The sequence below is a fragment of the Coffea eugenioides genome, chromosome 2 (genome assembly GCF_003713205.1).
Source record: "Coffea eugenioides isolate CCC68of chromosome 2, Ceug_1.0, whole genome shotgun sequence".
NCBI classification, from domain to species: Eukaryota; Viridiplantae; Streptophyta; class Magnoliopsida; order Gentianales; family Rubiaceae; genus Coffea; species Coffea eugenioides.
Genome location: NC_040036.1, coordinates 23031893 through 23058914, shown reverse-complemented (window position 1 = coordinate 23058914; position 27022 = coordinate 23031893). Strand labels below are relative to the sequence as shown.

Sequence of the window (27022 nt, the reverse complement as noted above, 5' to 3'; positions counted from 1 at the left end):
ATACATAGATTTTTTTTTAAAAAAAAACTACTCTTACACATAGTCAATGAGGGATGAAAAAATTCATTTTGTGAATGTGAAGAACGAAACCATTCATTTTGTGAAATGTGAGGAATGAAACCATTCATTTTGTAAAATGTGAGAAACTATGAATCAGATTATGTAAAATTTAATTTGACAATTGTGCCATTAAAAAATGATCACATGCAAGACACGTGATGGATTCTAACAAAAAATCAGTTGGAAACCTAAGTAAAGACCAAATTTGATCAATTTAAATTTGTAAGAAACGTAAAATTATACCTTTAAAAGTAAGGGATAAAAAATATTATTTTATAAAATATGAAAGACATTTTTAATGATTTTCCTTTTGATATGCACAATTAACTTTTACATGTCTAAAAGATTTTCACCCAAAAAAGGGTTAATTTCACAAACCTCCCATGAGATTTTTCACAAGTATAAAGAGCTCCCCTCAGGTTTTAAAAATTATATATACCTCTCATCTTTTACTGTTTAGTAACAATGTAGGTCCAAAAATTAAGATTTTCTTTCAAAAATTCTAAACTGCCCTTTTGTACAAACTACGAAAAATAAATATAATATACTCAATTATTTTCTTCCACACTTTGCAGAAATCAACAAGTCAAATCTCTAACAACTATCTAAACATAAATTCTGAAATCAAGTAGCCATTCAAAAGATCCCAAATTATATATATAGTATCAATACTTGTCACGATAAAAAAACATACAAAACTCATTGACAACCAATTTTATACTTCAAATTAAATATCAATACTCCAATACCTATTCAATATAAGCTAATTTGATCTAGAACTATCATTACAACTTTCATATGTCCTTAAAAATATTAATATCTCAAAAGTAGAGAATAAATTCTACCTCGATAATAAAATTGTAATAAAAAATTTATAATTCAATGAAAGAAATCATTATGTAATTATTAACATTTTATAAACAAATTTCATAACAACAAACAAAATATGACAAATTTCACATCTTTAGTTATTCTTTCTATTTCAATCATCAATTTCATTATTTATTTCTCTATCACTGCAAGTCTCTTCATATTCTTCTAATTTAACACATAATCTACTCATTTTGTAGATTTTGTAATTTTAATTTGCTAATATCCACAAAACTAAAGATAATAAAAAGAGGTTATATTAACTAGAAAATGAACAAGAGACAAAAAACAGATTTTTTTTTAGGTTTTGTAAATTTACTACCTTAAATTTAAAATTGTCTACTAAGAGGAGGGTATTATAGGTATTTTACTATATCAAAGAAGGTAAGTACAATTTCTTAAACCTGATGGGAGCCGAGTGAAATTGTTAAAAACCTCAGGGAAGGTTTTTGAAATTATCCCCCCCACAAAAATGATTTTGTTATAAAACTAATAAAATACTGTTATATGAATTGAGATATTAGAGAAATGAGTAGAGAAATGGATAATGATATTCTTATTATTCCAACTAATACAAGGTCTTTCCAAAGGGTGTCAATGTAACTCTATATATAGGTACTACAAAATTAAAGGAATATCAATCCTATTAAACACCACTATTACAAGAATATGAAAAAACTTATGAAACGGTTTCTCCACTACATGAATAGATTTGTGGATTGTAACTTCTATACATAATATAACCATAAATTATGAATTAATTCTCTTGGAAATACAAAGGGACATCCACACTTTAAATTGTTTCATAACACTCCCCCTTGGATGTCCATTACACAAATAATATGCCTCGTTAAAACCTTACTAGAGAAAAATCTATCGGGACAAAAACCCTAGTGAAGGAAAAAGAGTACACTATTCCTGTGTATTAATTTCTCCCCCTGATGCAAACATCATTTGAGATCTTTTAATCGTCGCATTCCAATATTCTTCAATTACACTGAGATATAGTACTTCAGGACAAAGTGTCTCTTCATCTTTCTCTTGCGGTCTAAAAGGATCCTTATTAGGATCTAATGATCTGACGACCATTGGAGTACTTGATGTATATGTTTTATTTATATAAAATCGCTTTAATACCTTCTAGGTATATGCAGTTTGGTGGACAAATTCCACTTTTCAAATGCTCAATTTGTAAACTAAGGCAGAATTTTTTTTTTACAAAATCTTTAATCTCAAATTCTTTCTTCAAATATTTAATAGTATTTTGAATCTCTTCAAGAGTTCCAATCAAATTTAAATCATTAACATATACAGCAATTATCACAAAGTTTAATCCATTTTTCTTGATAAAAACACATGGACATATTGGATCATTGGTATCCAAATATTTGTGAAAATTCTTGGGCTACTTGCTTTACACCTTCAGGTGTTTGGACTACAAGTCCAAACACTTTTCTTTTAACAAATAAATTCAATTTAGATTGGATCGTATCTTTCCACTTTGAACAATTATTTTTATACCGACATTCATCAACCAATATAGATTAATGATCCTGATCAACTTTTATAATGTCAAGTGCTACATTTCATTAGAGTCCAATTAAATTTTCTATGATTTCATTCTCTTCAGGAGTTGGTTCTTTAGGAGCAACCTCTTCAAGAAATTGAATTTTGTCATGACATTTATTTAATTTTTTGAGATATTTGAAATCAATTTATGTCTTATTTAGATAAGCCGGCCTTAAATTTATTTGTAGCACACGTGTATGTCCTTTGGAGATATCAATTTTAACCAGAATATTTTCTGCAGGAATAGTTGATTTAATTACTCTTCTAGAGTCAATAAATATATCTGACAATTGATTTGCAACTTTCTACAAATGAAGAATTTCTTGAACTTCTAGTTCACATTATTTTGTATGAGGATCGAAAAAAACTAATTTTTCAGATGATTTCCTTTCGGTTGATTTCTTCCTCTCCCTAATGTCGGGAATCGTAACTCATCAGAATAAATAAATCATTCAATATATCACCCATCAATATTTTACGATATTTAATCGTAAAAGGTGATTCATACCCGACATAAATTTTAAATTTCTTTTGGAGCCATATATAATATAAAGGGAGTATGTATAAATACTTGTCGACTCTCAAATATTTTCACTTTTGCCAAATCATATATCCATTGGAATCAGTAAACTTCTGGTTTACTACAGGTGATGATTATAAATCAAATGAGAATGAAAACAACTATATCGATAACTATTTCTCTCTCGAATGATTATTATAATATAATTAACCTTTATCTCACTTGATTTCTAAACATGATCTCTATTATTGTCTCATTTAGTATCTCAATTTGATATCCATTTCGATGGATATTCAAATTCAATAAATTTTTCGAAACATGATAAAAAGTAATGCTTTATTTATCATAAACTTTTCTCCTATGGGAAGAAATATAACAGTGGTTCTTCTGAAATTTTCAATCACTTAAGCACTACCACTGATTGTGTTTGTCTCTTTTGTTGAAAAATAGTGTATATAGTAGCATTTATTAGCGAGACACATATTCTTGTCACCATAATTCTTATGGGACAAATATTATCACCATAATCCTTTGATCCCAAATGTTTAACATCTATTTCTTCTTCAGGAAGAAAAGCTAATTAAATCAATCATCATACACTTTCAGGGTGTTTAAAGAAATTGGCCATGTGAAGATTATAATTTTGATTCGTCAAATGTATTTCGAGACATTTATCTTCAGGATCATTACTTTCTTGTCCTTATCATTATTATCCCATTTCAAGTGATAACTTTTTCTCTTGTCATGATAAAATATATATTTATCAAAATCATAGTCATGACAACAACCATAACTAATAAATTGAAATTTAGTCGCATTCACTTCTGGGAATGGACTATAATTAGCATGCAATAAGTACAAAATACTTTTCAAAATTTCTCTTAATATTGCTACTACAGGAGCATATTCGAGAAATCAATTGTGGAGAGTATCATTTTTAATATATCTTATGAGTAAAATTTTCTCGACACAATTTTAATTGAGAAGTAATTCTGAAAATTGCACAATTATGTTCTTGTAGCCACAAGTAAATTTATCATACCAGGTTTTTGAAATAATGATCATCTTCTAGTGGCCAAATATTTTCGTTAAAGAACGACAATCTTCAGGTGGTCAAATCTTTTTCTTTAAGTATTTTCAAAGGACAAGTGAATCCTCAAACATAATTGATTTTCTATAATAGTATCAGAATATAAGTATTTATAACAAATAATTATAAAGATAAATAAATAGAATTAAAAGGAGAAATATTACCTCAAAGATGTCAAACAATATATGTTTGTGTTTAGTGGTTGTTCAACAGTAGGTACCTGTATTTTGCGATAATTCAAATATTAGCCATAAGAAATTGAAAGAAGCTTGTGGGTCAGAAATTTACCTCAGAAGTTACTTGAAGAAATGCAGACAAAATTTTGACAAAATCTCCTGTTTCACATTTGTTCAAGGTAGAGCCTCCGTTTTCACCTTTTGCTCAAAAGTAGAGATTCGTGCTGATAATTTGTTATAAAACTAATAAAATACTATTATATGAATGGAGATATTAGAGAAATGAGTAGAGAAATGGAGAATGATATTCTTATTATTCCAACTAATACAAGATATTTCCAAATGATGTCAATATACCTCTATATATATGTATTACAAGATTAAAGGAACATCAATCATATTAAACATCCACTATTACAGGAATATGAAGAAACTTATGAAACGGTTTCTCCACTACATGAGTAGATTTATGGATTATAATTTCTATACATAATATAGTCATAAATCATGAATTAATTCTCTTGAAAATACAAAGGAACATCCACACTTTAAATTGTTTCATAACAGATTTTCTTTTTGTTCTGCTAAGACGTCCGCACTCCGCACAAGTAACTTTTACATGGCTAAAAGATTTTCACAAAAAAAAAAAAAAAAATCATTTAAATGGGCAAAAAAATTAAAAACAAAATAAGGCTGTAACAGGGGGGTAATGTTGGATTCACGCACAGCCAGTCCCTGCATTTTGTTGCCGCAAAGGTCCACTCAATGGGCAGACGCTAATTGGACTCTTGACTGTAGAACCCCCGGCCACGCCCCATTTTGCTCATCGGAGGAGAGCCGGAGATCGGCCCGATCCACCATCCCCATCCGCCGCCAAATCCTCCCCAGGCCCTGATGGACTTCCACCACGGACCCGTTGGATCCCCTTCCTCATCCACCTCTTCCACCGAGATTAACCCATCTAACTCCACTTCCTTCAACCACCAAAACGGTGGTCCTGCTCCCCACCGCAACGCTGCCGGAGCAAATAACTCCGACCCGATGCACTCCTGGTGGGAGTCCATATCAAAAGCCCGCACTCGAATCCATCTCCTCTCTACTCTTCTCCCCGAAACCTCCTCAGTTCTCTCGTCCCTCGCCGACTCCGACCGCCCTGCCCGCTCCCTCCTCCTCTCTTCCGCCGCCTATTCTTCCATCTCATCTTCCCTCTCCTCCCCTTCATCCGGCTCCGGCGACGACTCTCTTTGCCAGTGGCTATACGACACCTTCCTCTCTGCTGACCCCGAACTCCGCCTCGTTGTCCTCTGCTATATCCCTCTCCTCTCCTCCCTCTATCTGTCCCGCATCCACTCCTCCTCCACCACCTCTGCTATCTCCCCCACCCCTAATCTCGCCGGCTTCGAAGCTGTCCTTCTCGTCCTCTACTCATCTGAAGTTAAAGCTCGTTCGGGTAAACCCGTGCTCATTTCAATCCCTGATCTCTCTCAACCTTCTCTTTATCACTCCCCTCGAAATCCCCCTTCGAATAAATCGAACCCCATTAACAATAACCCCTCGTCTCGGCCTCTAGTCGGCGTTCTATCGCCTCCTCTCGAACCCCAGATGGCGGTGAAGTCTACTAAACGAGCCTCCATTGTAGGCATTGCCCTTGATTGTTATTATAAGCAGATCTCGCAAATGCCCAATTGGTCAAAGCTTGATTTTTGCATATTTTCGGCAGATTGGGCAGGTCAGGATTGCCCTTGTAAATCTGATTTCGATGATTTTACTGCCCAAAAACCTGATAATTTTACTGAAAGTAGCAACGGGCTTTCGGGTGACTCGAGGGGTCATAATGAGATTGAGGATGTTGTGGAAGAAATTCGGCATTTGCGAATTGAGGGGAGGGACAAGGAGTTGAGGCCACAGGGGGTGAGAATTCCGCTGCCATGGGAGTTATTGCAGCCGGCATTGAGGATTTTGGGGCACTGCTTGCTGGGGCCTTTGATTACAGAGGATGTGAAAGATGCAGCTTCAGTGGCAATAAGGAGCTTGTATGCTAGGGCCTCCCATGACCTGAACCCGCAGGCCATTTTGGCGACTAGGAGTCTGATTCAGCTAGATAAGAGGGCGCGCGAGGCTGCTGCTGCTGCTGCAGCTGCAGCTGCCAGTGCTACCTCCAATGCTAATACACCCAGTAAGGCTAAAAAGCCTGAGATCCTTTTGGTTTCTAAGTGATATCGGAAGTGAATGAGATAACTTGCTTTAATTCTTGAATGTGAGTTTGTATGTGGAATTATGTAGGTATAGGTGTAGATTATACGCGAGTAAATGATTGTTGGTATGAGTAGCTTATTTTGAACTTGGAACTTAGCCTGAAAGTTGTGTATCATTATTATTGTGATATGAATAGGTGTTCCAATTGCTTATATTTCGACTTAATGTCCTTGTGTTTCCTGGTTAATGTTTTCCTGTTTGTTCAGAATTTAGATTCTTGGTTCTGTTCTTCGTGCGTTGAGAAAATTTCTCTCTTTTAACTCGATTGTGTTTAGAAAATGTGTCAAGACATCTATTAATCATCAGTTTTTTTTTTCTTTTCTTTTTCCATTTGTTGTCTGTGTTGCTGTTCCATATTCACTTGGGATTTAGGTTTGAGGTAGGTGCATTGTTCGGGCAGAAACTGCACTGACTACCGGTAAGCTACGTACTGCATTTGTGATGACAATTGAGATATGCTAATTTGGGACTTTAATTTATAACTTTGAAGTTGGGAGATTTGCATCGTATTCTGTGTAAGTTATTGGTAGCCACATTCTGCTTCATGGTGGCTTAGTGCTTTGCTGCGCCCCTCCTCTAGTCTTTCAGACTTCAGAGAGTGCAGAAATTAAATGCTAGTAAATGATTGTGAACTGGTAGGATTCCAATTGCTTTCCTCTTTGGCCCTGCTCTGTCCTGTTTTCCCAGCTCCAGGTCAAGATCAAGGTTCTACCATTCAGGAAATGTAATTGATTGATCTGTATGCATTATCTGGACCACTTTCTTTATGTTTTAAGTTCTTTTTTTGTTTTTGGGTAGTTCATCTAGAGTGATTAGGGATTGCTGTAATTAGAGGAATATCTGCCTTTGGATATCAAATTGCATCTTCTACCTGTCTTGAGAGGGGTGGAGGAGGTGCTTCTCACGTATTTATCTAAACTCTTCTGAGGAGAGAAGCAGTCGCTTGATTGACGGAATAACCTTTAAAACCTTTCTGCATTAAAAATGTAATATGGCAATCTTCAAAGTGCTTTTATGAGTTGCACTTGCAGAATGACGTTTCATTGCATAGCCTCGTTGACAAGCCAACGATGACTTACAAGTTTCCCTACTGATTTGATGGAGTAATCTCCTATTTGTATATATTTATTCCTACGCAAGGACTACAGTTTCCACTCTGGATTGGATGACTTGGTCCAGATGCTCTTCTTCAGCTTCCCATATCTGAGGCAGGGCTTCTTTGATATTGTGGATGCTACTCAACGCATGGTCAGCACCAGGAACAAGGTTGGAGCTCCCCACCTGCATCATTATTAGCTCACTTATTTTGATGCTGTTAAGGATCAACTGGTTTCCTTGGGAGTAATACTTTAGCAAGAGAGTATCCTAGTAAATAACAGTGCTGTAATCAATTTCAAAAGATGCAATAGTAGCATGATAGGCTAGTGAAGAAACTTACTATTACGGTACGAAGTCCAGCTAATTTTGCAGAAGCAATATTTCGAGCACTATCATCAAAAAAAATCTGAGAAAAAAGGACAAAAATTAGTCAATTGATCTATCTTCGCTGCACCAAGAAATTTAACTTCCATTTTAAACGAAGACAACTGCAGCAAAAATCAACAATATTTCAGAACTTACAGTTTTGTTGGGGTCAACGTTTGCAATGCGAATGGCAGCTAGCATCGACGTTAGAGAAGGTTTACAGAGAATTTGCTGCTTCGCCATGTTAAATATGGTCTTGCTCTTTGTCTCATCATTGATGGCGTCTCCAGAGATTGTTGTTTCGGAACTGTCATTGTCATCATCCGGCGTTCCATTGGCGTGATCAGCAGAAGGTGCCACCGGAGGTGGTGGATTGAGGGTTTCAAAGCATATCACACCTTCAAAACAATCTTCCAGACCCAACCTACTCAGCACTTGAGCTGCGTGTGCTTTGTCAGCGTTGGTGAAAATCTGATTAAGCCCACCAGAATTAAACGCTCATTATTTTTGTTTATTGTGCTTTTGTTAGGCAGAGCAAAAACTATTAGTACAGCAACAGCTTTGACATACTATTTTGCGCTGTGGCATGGAAAGCAGAAGATTCCTTAATATTGGATCAGGTTTGAGTGCATCATAGGGCAATCTCCCATGAACATAAGCATGAAACTCATCGTTGTCAAATTCGTAACCAAGATCCTGTTACAGGTGACCAAAAAAATTCCCCTAAGCAGTAGCATACTTTCATCATCAGCTATAATAGGCAGAAGCGCTAGTAATTTAAAAAAGAGTCTGTCTACAAAAAGTGACGATAAACCACGATATTACTAAATCACGCGTTACTAAAGGGTAGATATAAATATGAGAATCCTTAAAATTATGGAGGTCTATTGGTCAGTCGTAACGTCGCTAAATATAAAATTTTTATTTAAAAAATCTTAGCCGTAATGTGGCTTAGTATAGAATTTTCCTTTTAAAAAAATCTTAATGCTGATATCATGAATGATTAATTCAAATAGTTTATTAGTTATATGTAAGAATATGAATGATTAATGATAGTTAATTCGTTATTTAAATTCTACTTTCGGAATTACATATATATCTTTAGTATTTTAAGCTATTTGGACAGTGATGACAACTGTACTTGAGTATTTTACTACGTACCTTGAGACCTGCCATAGTAGTCCCACATTCCTTGTACAAATCCAAACACATTTTTGGCACCTCAGTTTCTTCGATTCCCAGGTGATGCAGCATGAACTCTGTTGTCGTTGTAACAAAGGCATGATCAAGAACATGTGTAGAAAGCCACTAGAAGTAGTTCAACGTAGAGTGACAGAGAGGGGTTTTTTTTTTTTTTTTTTTTTTTTTGAGTAAGTTGAAGTTCTTGAATTCAGAACTTCTTATTTATAATTTCTCCCATCTTACCATCCAATCCAACCCTCCATCGAGAGAGGGGTTAATTAAGTTCACTATTTTTTTTTTTTTTTGGTATTTTGTAAATTCGCAGCTTTGTGTTCATTGAACAATATCATTAACACTGAAATTCGTAACATGAATATACATCCAAGTACACAACCATGCAAGTTTAGCACCACCATTGATAATACTGAAATAGCATACTCAGAAACTCATCCATAGACTTCTGGAACCGTACCTTCTATATTCTTGCGGCAAGCCAAGTTAAGACCGGCGCTCAAAGGATACAATGTATCATCCATATCTGACAACAACATTCTCGACACCATCAATCATATGTTCCAAGTATAACCTATGTTCCGTTGGCCTCTACCGACCCTGCGTGAAATCAAATTATTTTTTTTCTTTTCTTTGCTTTTCATAAATACTGTCGACCCCCCAGATTTTGCTTTTCATGAATTTATGCACTCAAATGTGCCTTACCCATTACGTTTTTTTTTTTTTAATGTGTTTTCTTCAGGCCGCAGGTCAGGAAAGGGAAGAGAGAGAGAAAGGGGAGAGGAAGACAGAAGGACAACTGATACTATAAAGACAAGTTTGAGAAATTAGGAACTTTCATAAACTTTTAATTTCTGTTCTGACTATATATTCTTTCCTCTACGTATGAAAACTTTTAATCGGTTATTTCTGCATATTCGAAACGAGAGAAAACAATTCCTCCGGGTTTTCATTTCCTACGACTATAGCAATAGCACGATCTTACCAAAGAGCAAGCACTCATATTTGGCTCCACTGGCATTGGAGCTCCGCGCACCCACAACTTCCATTAGGATTTCTGTCAAACTGAGCTGCGCAAAATTTTTCAGCTGTGATCAGTAAACGGGTACATCTCCAAAACAATACTGATGAATATTTAAGCAAGAACTTGCTTTGGCTGAAGAGAAAAAAAAAAGACGCAGTTATATAACTGGCGATTATTTACCTCAAAATACAAGAAATGGAGCTCAAAACGCGGAATTTCTGGGGTTCTTTGCTCTATTGCAGGTTTTAGTATTGGCCTGGGCTATATGTATATATATATATATATATATGCAACAGCACAGCGGGAATCCATATATCTTCCTGCACCTTCCTGACGGTACATATTCTGTTATTGGCCTTACTCCATAACTAATGGGTCCATGCATAAATCCATAAAAGGAGAAAAATGACAAAAGGGGATATGTCACGGCATTATTCCATATTCCCTACAGGCCCCACCACAGATTATCACACTCCCCTACTTATCATACCTTTCTCTTGTAAAGCAGCAGAAACTCGACGGGCAAATGTAAATCTGCAGGAACTTGTACAAGGGAGGAAGGCTACATGATTGAGTAACACTACACAGTGTCAGCCAAGAGGCAGCTTGGGGTCCCAAATTATATGTGACCACTAGACAATACCATATGCAAGGTAGTGGCCTGGTAGGTTTGTATAGGCTACATTATAAAATAACAAGTCAGGTGGGTTACACAAGGAATTAATATTGCATTCATCGTCATGACACGAAGTTGGGATTCTTTTTTTTTTTTTTTCTTTTAAATTCTAAGTTGGGACTTTAGGACTACTTAAAGGATTAATCTTCTTATACACTAACACTGATCACTGATAGTGTGAGTGTATATATTAGGGGGAGTTCAATAGTCCCTTTGGAGGTATTATACCGATAAGATTAAATTCACCGTTGGATATTAAACAAGATTTATCAATCCTTAGATTATTTGAAGAGTATAAATTACTAAATAATGTGACAAGATGTAAGTGGATTAAAATCATGGGTACCATACCCAAAAGGAATTGTAGCATTTTCCATACATTAGTAGGGTTGGACCTATGTCATATATGCAGAATTTAATTTTCAAAATTAAATTAGACAAAATTATTCAAAACATCCTTCATATTTCATTACATATCTTTTTTCGTCCTTCACTTTTAAATTAGTAATATTACATCCATTACAAAATCAATTTGACAAAATTTAGTTCCAATTTAGATTTTTGACTAATTTTTACTCTGAATCTATCACGTAATTCACATATGAACATTTTTAAAAGCAAAAGGTAAGATTCCAGTTGTATTTGAATAAATGACTCAATCTATATTCATTTTTATCACAAAAAAGTTAGGAATTGACATGAATTATATTCAACTTTTCTCCTAAAAAAGTGGTCATATTCATTTTTGCTGCTAAAAATATGGGATCTAACCTTTTTGACATAAAAAATGATTACATGTGGATCGCGTAGTGATTTTAAGTTAAGAAACAGTAAAAAACTTAGGTTGTGGTCAAATTTTACTAACTTGAATTTATAAAAAAACATAAAGTTAATATTTTAAAACTGAAAGATAAAAAAAAATTCATACATTTCGAACAATTTTCTTATTACATTATATTTATTTGTTATGCATCCAAACTCGAAAGTGTGTACATTGTCTAGAAAATTAATCTCTAATGATGCCTGAATAAAATCATCTGATCCTGAGTAGACTAGATCAGTCGCAAGTGGGCAGAGAATGCTCCAAATTCAAGTTGCGAAACAAGCTCTCCACCACACGAGTGTCGTCCAACAAAACAAGTGGTTCAGGATTTAGGATGGACTGCGAGAATAGTAGACAGTTTTGTTGTTGGAGAGCATCACAAAACTTTTTGCAGGGTCATGTTACGTCAGACGGCCCATCGCCTACCACTGGATACTGGAATACTATCGAAATTGAGAATATTAAGAATATAATTATTCTTCTGGGGGGTCGTTGTTTTTGCCTCCGGCGGCTCATCTTCTATGCCTTCTTGATTTGATTGTGGAGCAAGATCTCAAACCTAAAATGCCGTCATCATCCACTAAATTTAAAACAAAGAAGACGGAAAGAAGTATTTTATGCAAGGGCGGACAAGGCAGCAACTAGGTGCAATTACACCCACCAGTTGAGAAGCACTAGAGTTCCGTTGTTCTCGAAACTGGTCCTTCCTGCGGCCAGATTCCATAGCAGATGGAGTCTCGTCTAGTAAACGCAATTCCATCAATTCTATCTAACCTTTCAACATTTCTTTGCAGGGTTATTACATTTTGTACCTTTAGGTAACAAAAAAGGTAGGCTGGATACTTGGATGTCTCGCTCCTTTTGGGTAGTTCGATTGGTCACCTACCCTCCTTAGAAAGCATTGTCCATCTCCTCCATTAGGGTTCGAGTCCCAAGGTTAACGTGTACGAGAGTATGGAGCATCTCCTCTCGGACCGCAGGGGGATTAGTCGGGTCAAAAGCTCGGATATTCTTTGTGTCTGAAAAAAAAAAAAAAAAAAAGATACTTGAATGTCACGTTTTATGTAAATTTGAATATTTTCTACCAAAGTATATATAATTCAGGGAGTGAATGACAAATTTTAGAGTTTTAATGATAAGTTCCACCCTTTTTTTTGGTGTACTTATCCTATTAATCTAAAGGCACAAAGTAGAAATTAACAGAGTTGGTTGGGTATATATATATATATCTCCTCTTACCATCCTTTTTCGACCGTCGGATTCCCGGAACTCCGGTTATTGTGCAAGAATGATGTTGCTAGTATATATAGGATGGGAGTATATATTCTAAAGAATTTTTTCGCTATATTCCATGCTTTCCCACTTCAGGTGGGAATAAATGCGTTTGGTTTTGCTTTAACTTGCATATCATTCTCAAACACAAATTCGTACTTATCGTCAAAAGATTCATAGTAAGCAAGTTCTATCGTGGATAAGGAACGGCACCACTTCATTTATGAGCAATACCACATTTACAAGTTAAAGCGTTGATTAGTATCATATCCTTAAAGAAAGAAGATAGGTTAAATGGTTATCACGATTTTTTTTTTAAATTTACTTTTAATTTTTTTGAGAAACATTAACAAATAGCCTTAAGTGCAGATGGTGGCCTCACTTATTGTCTCAATTAATCACCACCAACTTTAGTGTCATTATTGACAAGCTTAATTAGTAGGGTAAAGGACAAATGACCCCTGTGATTTCATATGTTGCCACATGACACTCCAAACATTTCAAAATATTCATTTCACTCCTCTATGATTTCATGTAAAGTGGAAAGTTAACGGAAAAAGAATTTATGTAATGTCGTTAGTTAAAATTCCAAAAATGCCTTTACTTAAATTATAAATCAAATAATGGTTTAACCATCTTGTATAAAAATGATAAAGAAATTATGTGAAAAAATGCAAAAATCGCAAGAGAATATAGTGGATATTTATGCAAACTATAGTGGGATTAAATAGATGTTATGATTTCATCACACGCACTTGTGTAACGTGTTTAGTACATAATTGCCGTTACTGATTGTGCATTCTGTTCATTTTCTACTTACATAAAATCACAGGAGGTCATACGACTATTTCGAAATCTTAGGGGATCATCTAGCATTGTACAAATTTGCAAGGCGATATATATAATTTAACGCCCTAATTAGTATTATCCCATGCACAGTTGCTTCCTTCACCAATTAACCGTTTCTTCTACTCATAAATCTTCATAAACCGAGGTATCGTAACCTTACAGTAAAAATGACAGCTCTTAACCAAGTTTTGCTACCTCATGATTAATGGAAAATCATGGTGATTAATTGCAGCGCTGCAGCACAAAAGCCAAACAAGCTGGGTACCAAACGCCCAAATGCGCGCAGGATTTTCTCGTACGATTTGCATCGTGAAAGAATTCTTTTAAAGTTAAACGTCTCCCGGATTTTCCAGCCCTGCTTGTGATATTTTGGTCCATATTACTGAATCATCCACATTTCGACAATATTCCAGGTGCTGGGTTTGCCTTGTTTGGAACTCAAGTTTTTTATCAAGTTTGTCTGCTACAAGTTTTTTAAAAACTTTATCTACAGTAACCTCAAAAATTTTCTCAAAGTTTTTAAACTATACACTTCAAAATATTCAAAAATCTACATATTTCAAAATTTTTTTTTAAAAACTTCTACAGTAAATTACAGTAAAATTTTAGATAAATTCCCAAAAGACGCACATTCCAAACAAGATCGTACCAAGAAGTCCGGGTCTATATGGCGCCTTAAAAATTCTCCGTTATAGACACAGCAGACAAAAAAAAAAAAAAAAAAAAGACACAGCAGACAAGAGAAAGATAATATGTTCCACCTAGTCCGTTTCTACTTTTAGAATTCATTTTCATGACGGAGAAAAAAAATAGTGACTTTAACCATGAAGGCAATATAGGATTTGGGATAGAAATCATACTGTCAATGCTGAATTCTTCGTCAACTTCAATCCTTCAGTGTTTAAATTCTTCTCTCCTTACCCGCTTCTTAAATCATACTTCTCCCTTGCTGAAAATAAATTATACAAAAAAAGAAAAAGTCCATCAATGTTTACAATGTAGAATCTCGATCCATAAATCCTATATTCGGACTACATTTCCAACTTAAAAGTCACATCGAGGTCATCTTCATAAAAATTCTAGCGAGAATCGGATCCAATGACACCGTAACAGCAAATGGAATAGGGTGGAGTAACAGCAAATGGAATATTTTGTGGACTTCTTAAGCTAGAAAAAAGATCAAAAGCGCTTCATCTGAGATCTTAGGATTTTATCTGCTACTCACATTTCCTTAGTATTCGAGAGTTATTTAAGCAAACTTCAAAGTGTGTGTTTAAAGCCTTAAATCCAGTCGGCTACCGCACCATATTCTGTTTAGATAGTTGAACCTTATCCAAATGTACTTTTATCTCTGACAGGTATGATAAAATCGAATTTTTATGAGCTGCTGAGTTTATGAGCTGTAAATTCAGTGGTAGTTTTTAATTTTTATTCCCACCTTTTGATCCTTGAGCCTTCATGCTCATTGTCTGATGATGCATTGACAAAGTCAACGGATTCTTTGTCAACCTCAGTTGACAAAGTTGAAAAAAGGTTACCCACCGAGTGGAATAAACTGAAAAGAAGACGAAAAAGGGATCACAAAAATGTCAATGCATTTTGACATCTTGCATGCCTTTACTTCAATGCTCCAAATATCCAATGCCTTGACTACGAGAAATGGTTCACAGGTATATGAATTATCTATCAACCTTGATAGTTTAAACTCTAACGCGTATTATGTATATACCTTGATAATCCACTCATCCCAACATCGTTTTCCAATCACCGTCAGATAGCCAATCGAATTGATTTCCCATCTCTCAGTACCGCAAATTTCTGCTATGTTGTCTTAAAGATTTTTACAGGAAGATATGTATAACACTCCATGAGAGAAAATTCCGGATAGTCAATATGTTCCAACATTAAAATTGTAGATACCAGCTCACACTTATGTTGGATCTAGAATTTTGTGGACTTAAATGCTTTAAATGTTTATGCATTTTTCAATGGTATAAATGATTATACACAAAGTACAACCAGTAATAATTTTTGGTCCAAATTATGAAGCCAATACTTAGTTTTTAAAACTTAAAGGCGTTGTAGGTACTGCGATGAAAACACCACAAGATTACAAATTATTTCTTGAACCATAACTCGAGGTGAAGTTCTTATTCAAGAGCTCCGATTACATAAATGTAATAATTCCAAAAGAAGTGTTTTTACGTACATTGCCGTATATACGACATGACAATAAATGGTAGAAGTGTTGACAAACCATTTACGAAATATTGCTAAAATATTTCAAATTTGATTTCAACGAAAGTACTAGGAAAGCTTTCTTACAGGGTACAATGATAGAAAAATATTACTACGTTTTTTGACCCTGTCAACCAAGACTTTCTATTGCACAAGATGTGTACAGTCTCCGATACACAGAAAGTCGTAGATATCTAGATGAGGTACTACATCAAACTCATACTTTTCTTTTCTCATTAGAACGAAAGATTAAATTATTTTCTTCTTTTTCTGGTTAATGTGGATACTTTATCTTCCAATACGCATTATTTCAGCTCTTAAATTCTGGTAAAAGTGTTGCACCTGAAACATATATATTAACTTTTGTGGAAATGATACGTTGGTCGCTTGACCATCTATAACACAGTAATGGGGAGGCAAACCTACGTGCACCTGCAATACCAAAGTTGAGAGAGAGTCCAGTAGGACACTTTTTTGTATTTTTGATCATTAATGTCCTCCCCAAATATCCCCTATAGTTAGTGAGGGATTCAGGGTTCTTGTAACCCAGTGCCACTACTTTTTTTATGTAACTATCTTTTATTACCAAAAAATAAAATCTATAACAAAGTAATTGTAGCTAGCTTCACAATTACAGTTTTGGAATCCCAATTCTGGGCTACAAAAGATTTGCAAAAATCATTAGCTCAATTTATAGCCGAGCAGACTTTGCGAATTTCACCATCAGTGCCTGTCTTAACACCAATGCTACTCATCTTCACCATGGACCTTGCAAACTCCACACTGAACGTCAAGCCAAGCAAGCCTCTTATCCCTAAAAATCGTTGCACAAGGGTTCTGGTGGAGGGATCTGTCCACAGCATTTGATCTGATTCTAGGATACCCCGACCACTCTGAAGATTTCCGAAGAAAGAGTTGTCGAACCTGTTTTCACTGCCGGTGTCTAGGGCCACACGCTTGGAGGCGTCACCATTTGCCGGACAAAGTGACTGAAATTGAGAAAGAAAAGAGGGACTGATGGAAGGGTCAACCGTCACGCTGGAATTGAAGTTGTACATTCTGTACTGGGCGAATTGGCAAGCTACTGTTCCAATCGTATGTCCCCCTAATATTGCAAACATATACACATTGTTAGCTTTTCTAAAATGCTCGTTGACAAGGAGCCTAGGAGTACTGTACTAGGAATATAATCAATATGGGACGCTACAAGCATTTTTCCGGTGGCAGATACTTACATAGACTCGTGTTCCCTGTGGTCCAAAATTTTGAACTATATTATTTTGTGTAAATTGTCAACAAATTATATCCTCTGAAAAGGTATAATTACTCGAATTTATATTCGACTGGATCCACGCAAGTACTTTTCCTTGCCTTGGCCATTGTTCTAGAACACGATATATGCTTAGTTACTTACCAACAAGGGCCACGAGGTCTTGTGTATTGAGACCTTTCGCGGCGAACTTCTGCTTTTGAAGATCAACGGAGTCCCTGAATCCCGGCAAATTTGCGGTATCGGATGCTAGTGACACTCGGCCATCTCTTCGTCCTGTTGGCACAGGCCAACCGGGCCCATTACTCTGCATGAACTTCCACGCGTTACACACAATTTCTCATGCAAAATAGATTCAAGAACGATATTGACATATTAATAGGTGAAACTAATAAGAATGTGACAGCATAAAAATAATTAATTTACTTTACCAGCACAACAGAATCACGGGCAGCTAGAGCAAGAATGTCTGCACAAGAAACGACCCCAGGACATGCTTGCTCAAGCTGGCGCTTAGCATCGTCAATCACTTCATATCCTCTTAACAAAAGATTAGGCGGGGCAGTTTTCTCGGTGCCTGCACCGTCAATGAGGATAGAACCGTCGCAGCCCTGGACGAAACAGTCGTGGAAGTGCATCCTAAGTATTCCCGGGGCAATTTTAGGGTTGGACTGAAAATGTGTCCTCACAGTAGATTGAACAATGGATTCAGCTCGAGGGCATGAAGTTAAATAGAACCCAACTCGCGTTCCTTGGCCTAATGCCAAGGTTGCAGCCGAGGCGAACAAAAGAAACAAAAACGTAGAGATTTTGCTAAGGTGGCTAGCTTCCATTTTCACCAATGTGGAAAATTCAAAGACTGGGATAATGAAGAATTATAATTTCTATGAACTTTGGAGCTCAAGAGTATTTGAAATTGGCAATGTATACTTAAGCTGCTGTAGACATATAAATCTGTATGCTTGTGCGAGTGATGAGGAATGTGCTAGCTAGAGCTCTGGTATTTATATGCAGCAAAAGGCAAGCAAATTGCCTGGAGTAGGAAAAAGTAAGCAAAGCCGGCTTGGAGACTCCGGCAATTAGGATTGGAAAGATTTTCAAACTTTGGGTTGGATGAATTGCAGTACAGCTGCCTTTTATTACAAAGATGATGTTTGCCTCGGTTTTGATATTTCTTAATATAGAATTCAGTTGAATCTATTGTATCCGCGTTCTACTTAATTCTGCATGCATGTGGCTTTCGGTGAATAATTTTGCTAGTATATTGGGTTTTCACCGCCACGCAGGACACATAATGCGCCAAGGTTCCCTTAACGGTTCTTCTTTGTTTAGATGCAATGTGTGGAGATATTAATGTAATTTGACCTACCCATTAAAAACTCAAAAAGGGAGGAAGAGAGAATGTGAGGCCATCCGAAGAAAGTACTTCCTGCATTTTCAGCACTTTAATTTGGTCTACATGCCACATACACTGCCACCTAGAATTCCAATCTAGTTTGGATAAGAACCGTGCTCTTCTTTTTTCTTTTTTTAAAGAAAAATATTGGAATAGGTTCGGTTCCGATCATCATCTAGATTAGAACAATATTTTTGAAACTATAAGTCGCTAATTATAAAAGATATGATCTTTTGTGAGTAAATGATCTGTTGCAAAAAAATGACCAATTATTGTCACTTAAAGCGCAGCAACTTATATTGACAATACAAATCATAGTCGGAGTAGTGGGTTGAGTTGATCAAACAAACGAGAATACCAGAGTCATACTAGGTTGTTTAATCCTTTTTTCTCCTTCCCGTTTTAGGTGCATTCATGGAATTGAGTGGCAAACGAAGTACTGATTTTTTTCTCTATTAAATACACAATTTCGGGGAAAAAGAAGGAGCCATACCTTGTTTGGAAAGCAATTTTTTAACCAAAAAAAAATGATTACATTTTTCGTGAATATATTTTTCAATTATCCTTTTGCCTTACATACATCAAATTTTTACAATACATTTTTCTACGAAAACTCTAGAAAATTGCAATCCTTTCCAACAATCGTGGATTATGATGCTAAAGCAGCCGATAGTACAATTAACACTTAACATACCAGCGACAAGTGCTCAACTTCGCGTCGATGATAAGAGTCCACTAATACTTTGGCTGCTACACGTAACATACAAATCGACCACCAAATTACTCCTTTCAATTTGAATTAAAAATTGTACTATATATATATATATATATGTTTATCATTATTCCATCCAGTGCTAGGGTCGATCGTTTCTAGATCCCGGCCGTCAACTTCTTGGATAATCCAATATGACTTTAGTATACTTTTCTTGCACAACCATATGCCTCTGCATGCCTAATTGTCTCCCACTTCCACTTCCACGCACCACAATTTCTTTTTTCCCCTTCTTTAGTGTTTCGGTCAAAGATAAGTATGGCACTTTAACTCTTCCATACAAATAAATCTATACAAAGTCCAACAATAACACAGCTCCTTAGACCATGCACGGTGCACCATGCACCATGCATGTGGTAAGACATCCATGTTTTTCACAGTCGAGGGGTTTTAATTTAATGATTAACGTTGAAGTCTAAAAAATTAGAGGTTTTAAATACAAATCTTCTATCCCTTCTTGATGTCGCCATACAGCGAAGGTTCCTCCTTTAGTTATCTTAGGTTTTTTTTTTTATTATTGCTAATTTTCTTAGTTTTTAGTTATATACAGAGTAGACATTCTATTAGGCTAATTTTCTACCTACAATAGTGCAATAGTGGAGTTGACTGGCTTTTTCCATGTTTGTGGAAGCTATTTTATTCCATTCACATCACCACTGAGATAATTTTCCACCGAAATTAGATCCCTTATATAAATTTCAGATATAAATTATTTTTTCATTGACTTTCACTTGCATAGTGGGGTTGGCATGCCCCTAAAGAACTAGTCTATTGCTATTCTTTCTTACATGACTCGTTGATGTCTCTTTTTTCTCATTAAACTACTGCATTATCATTAGAGAAAAAAAAAAAAGTCCATTCAAAATTGGCAACATCTTGCTATGCTAAAGCTTAATTACGTACCCAAGAAAAGTGGAAAAGACTTGCTGAGGTAATTATTTAATTTGTAACATTACGCGACTTACCCAAGGTTGAAACTCCAGAACACAGAGAGGTAATTTTAGGTTTTAATCTCCATGTCTTCTTCCCGTTTCTTAAATCTAGATTCTTTTTTGTTAGAAAAAAATTTTAAAAAAAAAAATCACACGACTCACCGGGCGGAAATCTTCTGGTTTTGTCTTCATTCGGTCAGCTGTGGTTCGTTTGAAGCGCGTACCGTGCACAACGCGGTTCTGACTGCTGGGCACGAAGAGTAATTCATCCTAATCCAAATAATTGGCCAATCATAATCCGTAAGTAGACCCTGACGAGATTGTGAATCATTGAAAAAATGACACAATCCTTTGAGATTGTGAATCATTGAAAAAATGACACAATCAAAGGAAAACTGGCATTAGGAGCGGATGAATGATTAGTCCAAGTACTTCATAGTAATTTTAAACGTGGAATAGATCGATCGATTTTCAAGACGAAGTAGATGCATACATATGAAATTTATTAAAATTTATTATGTTATAAACATGAAATATAAGAAAAATTATTTTCTCATCTATAGTGTATAAAACGTTATCAATGAATGTACAATGTAGAACCGAAAACTTATTGGAGATATATTTGACCTAAATTAATGTATATAGGGAGGCAATTTACGCACATAAAAATATGTGTGGGAGAAAATAAATAATACTAATAATAATCTATTAATTACATTATAAGAATAAGACTCTCAATCCTTCACTCTTCTTAACTAAATACAATAATATGACTCTTTACTTATAGATCAGATGACTTGGCAAATATGCCTTACAACCATAAAAGATTTTCTAATAAGATAAACAATATAACTATTATAGGCTCCCGTTTGGCAAGTGAGTTTTTTGGGTGTTTGTCTAAAACTTTACTGTAGAAGTTGTAGAAAATTTTTTTTGAAATGTGTAAATTTTTGAATAATTTGAAGTGTATAGTTTAAAAATTTGGAGAAATTTTTTAAGGTTACTGTAGTTAAAGTTGTTAAAAAACTTGTAGCAGACAAACTTGGTCAAAAATTTACTTGCCAAACAAGGCCATAATTTGACTCCAATAAAATTACTAAAACTCTAATTTGACCAAAATACTACTAAATAATAATATGTGAATTTCTAATTTTGACCCTTGATTTAATATGCCAATATACAGGCTGCTAATATTGGTGCAAGCATGCATGTTGCTGTAAAATGTGCATACAACTGGTCTAAATAACAGTCAACATTGGTCGCAAGAAACAACGTCTTAGGCTTAGGGCAGATTGAAGAAAGTGGGGAACACCTAGACCACACTTTGTTCATTCCTGGGCTGGAGTCAGTTGATCCACCACTACTCGTTCCCAATGCCTTTGTGTGTGTGTGTTTTTCTTTTTTGGGATTTTAGTCGTTCCCTATGCCTTTGTTTGCTTGTTTAATTGTATGGCATTACGGGTATAAATGAATTGAATTGAATTCAACTTCTAAGCTCACAGGCTCGATTCGAACTTTTTGGGAATCCTATACAGAATTAAAATTTAAGATCTAGTTGGATTTCAATAGGATCCAAATGAAATTGTAGATACCAGCTCATACTTGCATGGATCTAGTTTTCGTGAACTGAAATGCTTTGAATGTTTGTATGTTTTTTCCAAGAAACAAATTATAATATATGAAAAGCAACCATTTAAATCATTGAATTCTACTGAATATACCTTTTAGTCCAAAAAATAAAGTCAAGATTTCGTTTTTGAAAGTATGGAGATTATCAATTATTTCTTGATCCATTACTGGGGTAAATGCTCCTACGTACAGAAGTTCCCCAATTAAATAAAAGTAAAAAGGATCAAACGAAATGTTTTTACATATGAAACATAGTAGATGGAAAAAAAATAGTAAAATAGCATTGACATAAGACAGTGCTGAAATAGTAGTTCAAAGTTTTATTACAACTAAGGATCCATTTGGATCGTGTATTTTGTGAGTGTTTGTTTAAAATTTTATATTTTACTGTAATTATTTAAAAAAAATTGAATATTTCCAAAACACCTTAATTTTTTCAAAACACCCCATTTCCCTTTCCACCGCCACTAATAACTTCTACCATCCACCTCGGCCGCCGGTACTTTATTTGATGTATTTTTTATGTATATTTTGTAAAATCTGCGAATGCTTTAAAGTATTATTTTTGATGGTGTTCTACCAAAATTTTGTCTCTCTAAACTATCTCTAAAACAGGGGTGCCAAACAAACCCTAAAATACTAGAACTTGCTTGATTAGAGTGGCTGTGATAGAGATTATGAAATAAGATGTTTAGAGTACGGATCAGGTTGCAGCTCAGACAAAATATCATCGTTTATAATTGTAAAATTAAGATTGAATAATTTGTCACATCTGTAATGCATGTGCATAACGAGGCTATGGATGTCATAGAGACAATTTAACCGAAATTGAGAGGAGATATTGTATATGAAAAAGCACATCGTACTATTTTTGTATACAATTTAGCTGTAGGATGATGCAAAGTAGCAACAAGCGCAGAATTCATGAACTAATGGACTTGGAAGAGATGAGATGAAATATTACACCAAAGTATCCAACCGATACTTTTCTTTTCTCAGTGGAACCGTGGATTTATCATTTTCTTCTTTTTCTTATTAATGTGGAAACTTCGTCACTCTTCTAATGCATACTATACCTCCTAAACGTACTGTGGTAAAAATGCTGCACCTGAAACATATATATAGATTGAATCCTGTGGATCGAAATGAATACATTGGCCGCTTAGGCTTATGATCATCTATAGAAAAGTAGTACTAATAGCTAGCTTCACAATTACAGTTTTGGAATCCCAATTCTGGGCTACAAAAGATTTGCAAAAAATCAGTAGCTCAATTTATAGCCGAGCAGACTCTGCGAATCTCACCATCAGTGCCTGTAATAACACCAATGTTACTCATCTTCACCATGGACCTTGCAAATTCCGCACTGAACGTCAAGCCAAGCAAGCCTCTTATCCCTAAAAATCGTTGCACAAGGGTTCTGGTGGAGGGATCTGTCCACAGCATTTGATCTGATTCTAGGATACCCCGACCACTCTGAAGATTTCCGAAGAAAGAGTTGTCGAACCTGTTTTCACTGCCGGTGTCTAGGGCCACACGCTTGGAGGCGTCACCATTTGCCGGACAAAGTGACTGAAATTGAGAAAGAAAAGAGGGACTGATCGAAGGGTCAACCGTCACGCTGGAATTGAAGTTGTACATTCTGTACTGGACGAATTGGCAAGCTACCGTTCCAATTGTGTGTCCCCCTAATATTATAAACACAAATGTAATAAACACCGTTAGCTGTTCTTAAAATATTGACACCGCATGCTACTGTTCCAATTGTAAGTAATGTTCGTTGCCTTGGCCAATCTGATATGGGTACTAAAATTTCAGAGGATCGAGAAAAATGATTTTGACAATCGAGAAAGAACGTACGTACGAATTGACGTGTACATCAATGTAAATGATTTTGAACAATGTACATCACTTTCATTGATGTGTACGTACGAATCCATTGGAGATTATTTGCCACGCAATTAATGGGGGTTTGAACTATAACAAAATAATGTGTCGATCAGGAGGGGCAAAATTAGCATTAAAAAAAAATACGCAAATAGAATGGACAAAAAAGAAAGAGAGATCCATTTATGATCCAGAACAATATGATCGTCCTTACCAACAAGGGCCACGATTAGCATTAAAAAAAAATACGCAAATAGAATGGACAAAAAAGAAAGAGAGATCCATTTATGATCCAGAACAATATGATCGTCCTTACCAACAAGGGCCACGAGGTCTTGTGTATCGAGACCTTTTGCAGCAAACTTTTGCTTTTGAACATCAACGGAATCTCTGAATCCTGGCAAATTTGTGGCATCGGATGCTAATGAAACTCGGCCATCTCTACGTCCCGTTGGCACAGGCCAACCCGGTCCACCAGCCTGCATGAACTTCCAAAGGTTAAGCCAACCTCTCATGCAAAACAGAAACAAGAATGATCTGGAAAAATTGAGCTGGAACTAGTAGAATTTGATAGCACAAGATTAAATTTACCAGCACAACAGAGTCACGGGCAGCTAGAGCAAGAATGTCTGCACAAGAAACGACACCAGGGCATGCTTGCTCAAGCTGGCTCTTAGCATCGTCAATCACTTCATATCCTCTCAACAAAAGATTAGGCGGAGCAGTTTTCTCGGTGCCTGCACCGTCAATGAGGATAGAACCGTCGCAGCCCTGGACGAAACAGTCGTGGAAATGCATCCTAAGCAACCCCGGAGCAACTTTAGGGTCGGACAGAAAATGTGTTCTCACTGTAGATTGCACAATTGATTCAGCTCGGGGGCATGAAGCTGCATAGAACCCAACTCGCGTTCCTTGGCCTAATACCAAGGTTGCAGCACCCACTGCGAAAAACAGAAACGAAAAGATCACAGAGATTTTGTTAAGGGAGTGAACTTCCATTTTCACGAGTATTTATGCTAGTAAATTAAATATTGAACTTTGTATCTCTGTAAGTGTTTGAAATTTGTAGTAATACTTGTGCTGTTTTGATACTCGTTGGAGTGATGAGGAATGTGCTAGCTAGAGCTCTGGTATTTATATGCAGCAAAAGCAAGCAAATTGCCTGGATTGTGTAGTAGGTAAAACTAGAAAGTAAACAAAGCCGGCTTCAAGAAACCGGGTTATAAGGATTGGAAACTTTTCAAACTGTGGATTGGATGATGAGTTGGATGCATTACAGCGCAGCTGCCTTTTCCTTTGTCTTATAATGAGAATGATCTTTGCCTCAGACTCGATAATTCTCCACGAAATCCAGTTGCATCTATTATATTGCAACCGTGTTTTGCATGCATGGTGGCTCTGGGCATATTCAACTATTGCTCAGTATTGGATTTTCACCGGTAACTAACAAGTGCCCAGCTTCCTACAGAAAATATGTAAATAACGTAAACGATGTAAGCTGCCGTGCATGAGACATAAATCAACCACCGAACTAGTCCTATCCTTTTGAATTAAAAAATAGCCTGTGATTATTATAATTCTGTCGAGTGCCAGGGCAGTATCCTTTCACTTCACTGCATCAATCGTCTCTAGGTCTCGTCAACTAATTCTTGGATAATCTAATACAACTTGGTATACTTTTCTTATGGATCCAAATAGTTCTGCATGCCTAATTTTTGTTCGGTTCCAATAGACAATAGTTTTTTATTTTCCCTATGTATGTCTCGGTCAAAGAAAAGTACTAGCACTTTTGCATTCAAATCTTAACAAACCGGCATTTGTCTTGCAAGCCCTTGTATTATCCATGTGGAAAGACAATAATGGCATCCACTTTTTTATACAAAACGTGCTAATTTCTCATCTTTACGTCTCTACGGAGCGAAGGTTCTTCCTTCAAATTCTCTTTCAGTTTTGGTTCTTCAGTCATATATATACATGCATATATAGGAGGCACTCTGCCAGTAATTTGTTTTACTATTGTACTAGTGATGCCTTTCATATTATGAATTACCATGTTGTTGGATGCATCTGTTGGCAAGCCAAACTGTAATTAGTAGAAAGAGGAGTTTTTCTTTCTTTTCTGTCTTTTGGGTCGTATGGAGGAGACTTGTTTGTTATATCTACTCAAATACACATTCAACTCGCTCAGCTAATTATTTGTGCCTGTTAGGCGGACCGCGAAAATGGGAACAGCCTGATTTCGCCTGTAACGTCGCACGACTTATTTAGGTCTTCCAATTTTGTCTTCTTTCAGTTTCCTCGGCTTTGTATGAAGCGCGTATTCGTTTCGGCCCGGGCATGAAAAGTCAGTCAGTCATCAAAAACCAAATAATTCTTTTTTTTTTTGTTTTGAAGGCCAAAACCAAAGAATTGGTCAATCATAATTCATAATTAAGGAAACCCTGTTAACTTATTAAATAATCAAATATGAAGAAAATAAAATAAAACTCAATTTCCCTCGGCATTAGGAGCAAGCGAATGGGGGATTTTGAATTCAAAATCTTCTTCTTATAATCTGTTCTCCCTTATCATACAGTTCAATCCTCCCCCAATTTGTCCAATGAAATAATATTTGCATATGCATATTAAACATGTACTAATAGATTAATCATCAAGAGAAAGCCACATATTATACTAAACGTTTATCTTCTCAATGTTTGTTTGCAAGTCATATCTATGAATGAACAAGCTCTTACTATTAGTGTACATGTGTGGCTTGAAAAGCGCATCCAATTGGTGCAAATAATATAATGTACATTCGTCGCATGGGACGACAACTTCCTAGGGGAGATCGGAGCAAGAGGAAGGAAACACCTAGACGACATTTTATATTATTAATAATGGATAACGTTGATCGACAGGTCTTTCCCCCATGCCTTTGTTTTCTTCTTTGTGGTTTTAATAGTTCTATGCTTCTAATGATTGCGTGGCACGTCATTGCACTGCTTGAGCTGCTGGTTCTATTTCCATTCTTGACGTACAAAAGTTAGAGGTCTCTTCTGGCATTTTCTGTGGG

General features: G+C 35.8%; 4 protein-coding genes across 5 annotated transcripts; 1 reads left to right on the top strand and 3 right to left on the bottom strand.

Annotated features, from left to right (window-relative positions):
- The first annotated feature begins 5010 nt into the window (after positions 1-5010).
- On the top strand, positions 5011-6698 carry LOC113760885. The gene has a single exon (XM_027303633.1). It carries the CDS (start codon positions 5180-5182, stop codon positions 6500-6502), a length of 1323 nt encoding a protein of 440 aa, XP_027159434.1. The 5' UTR covers positions 5011-5179; the 3' UTR covers positions 6503-6698.
- Positions 6699-7488: 790 nt separating this feature from the next.
- On the bottom strand, positions 7489-10518 carry LOC113760886 (uncharacterized protein C24B11.05). Of its 2 annotated transcripts, none has more exons than XM_027303634.1 (8): positions 10404-10518; positions 10185-10269; positions 9660-9725; positions 9167-9264; positions 8576-8701; positions 8162-8476; positions 7980-8045; positions 7489-7822 (listed from the first exon to the last, which is right to left on the bottom strand). In XM_027303634.1, exons 2-8 carry the CDS (start codon positions 10246-10248, stop codon positions 7673-7675), a joined length of 885 nt encoding a protein of 294 aa, XP_027159435.1. In that variant the 5' UTR covers positions 10249-10269; positions 10404-10518; the 3' UTR covers positions 7489-7672. The 2 variants fall into 2 exon arrangements, with proteins under 2 accessions (XP_027159435.1, XP_027159436.1); XM_027303635.1 differs by having other exon boundaries at positions 10185-10264.
- Positions 10519-16764: 6246 nt separating this feature from the next.
- On the bottom strand, positions 16765-18184 carry LOC113763577 (cationic peroxidase 2-like). The gene is made up of 3 exons (XM_027307413.1): positions 17783-18184; positions 17496-17658; positions 16765-17186 (listed from the first exon to the last, which is right to left on the bottom strand). The coding sequence occupies exons 1-3, from the start codon at positions 18182-18184 to the stop codon at positions 16768-16770; spliced, it is 984 nt and encodes a 327-aa protein (XP_027163214.1). The 3' UTR covers positions 16765-16767.
- Positions 18185-23349: 5165 nt separating this feature from the next.
- On the bottom strand, positions 23350-24966 carry LOC113763548 (peroxidase N1-like). The gene is made up of 3 exons (XM_027307382.1): positions 24559-24966; positions 24284-24446; positions 23350-23768 (listed from the first exon to the last, which is right to left on the bottom strand). The coding sequence occupies exons 1-3, from the start codon at positions 24964-24966 to the stop codon at positions 23350-23352; spliced, it is 990 nt and encodes a 329-aa protein (XP_027163183.1).
- Positions 24967-27022: the final 2056 nt, after the last annotated feature.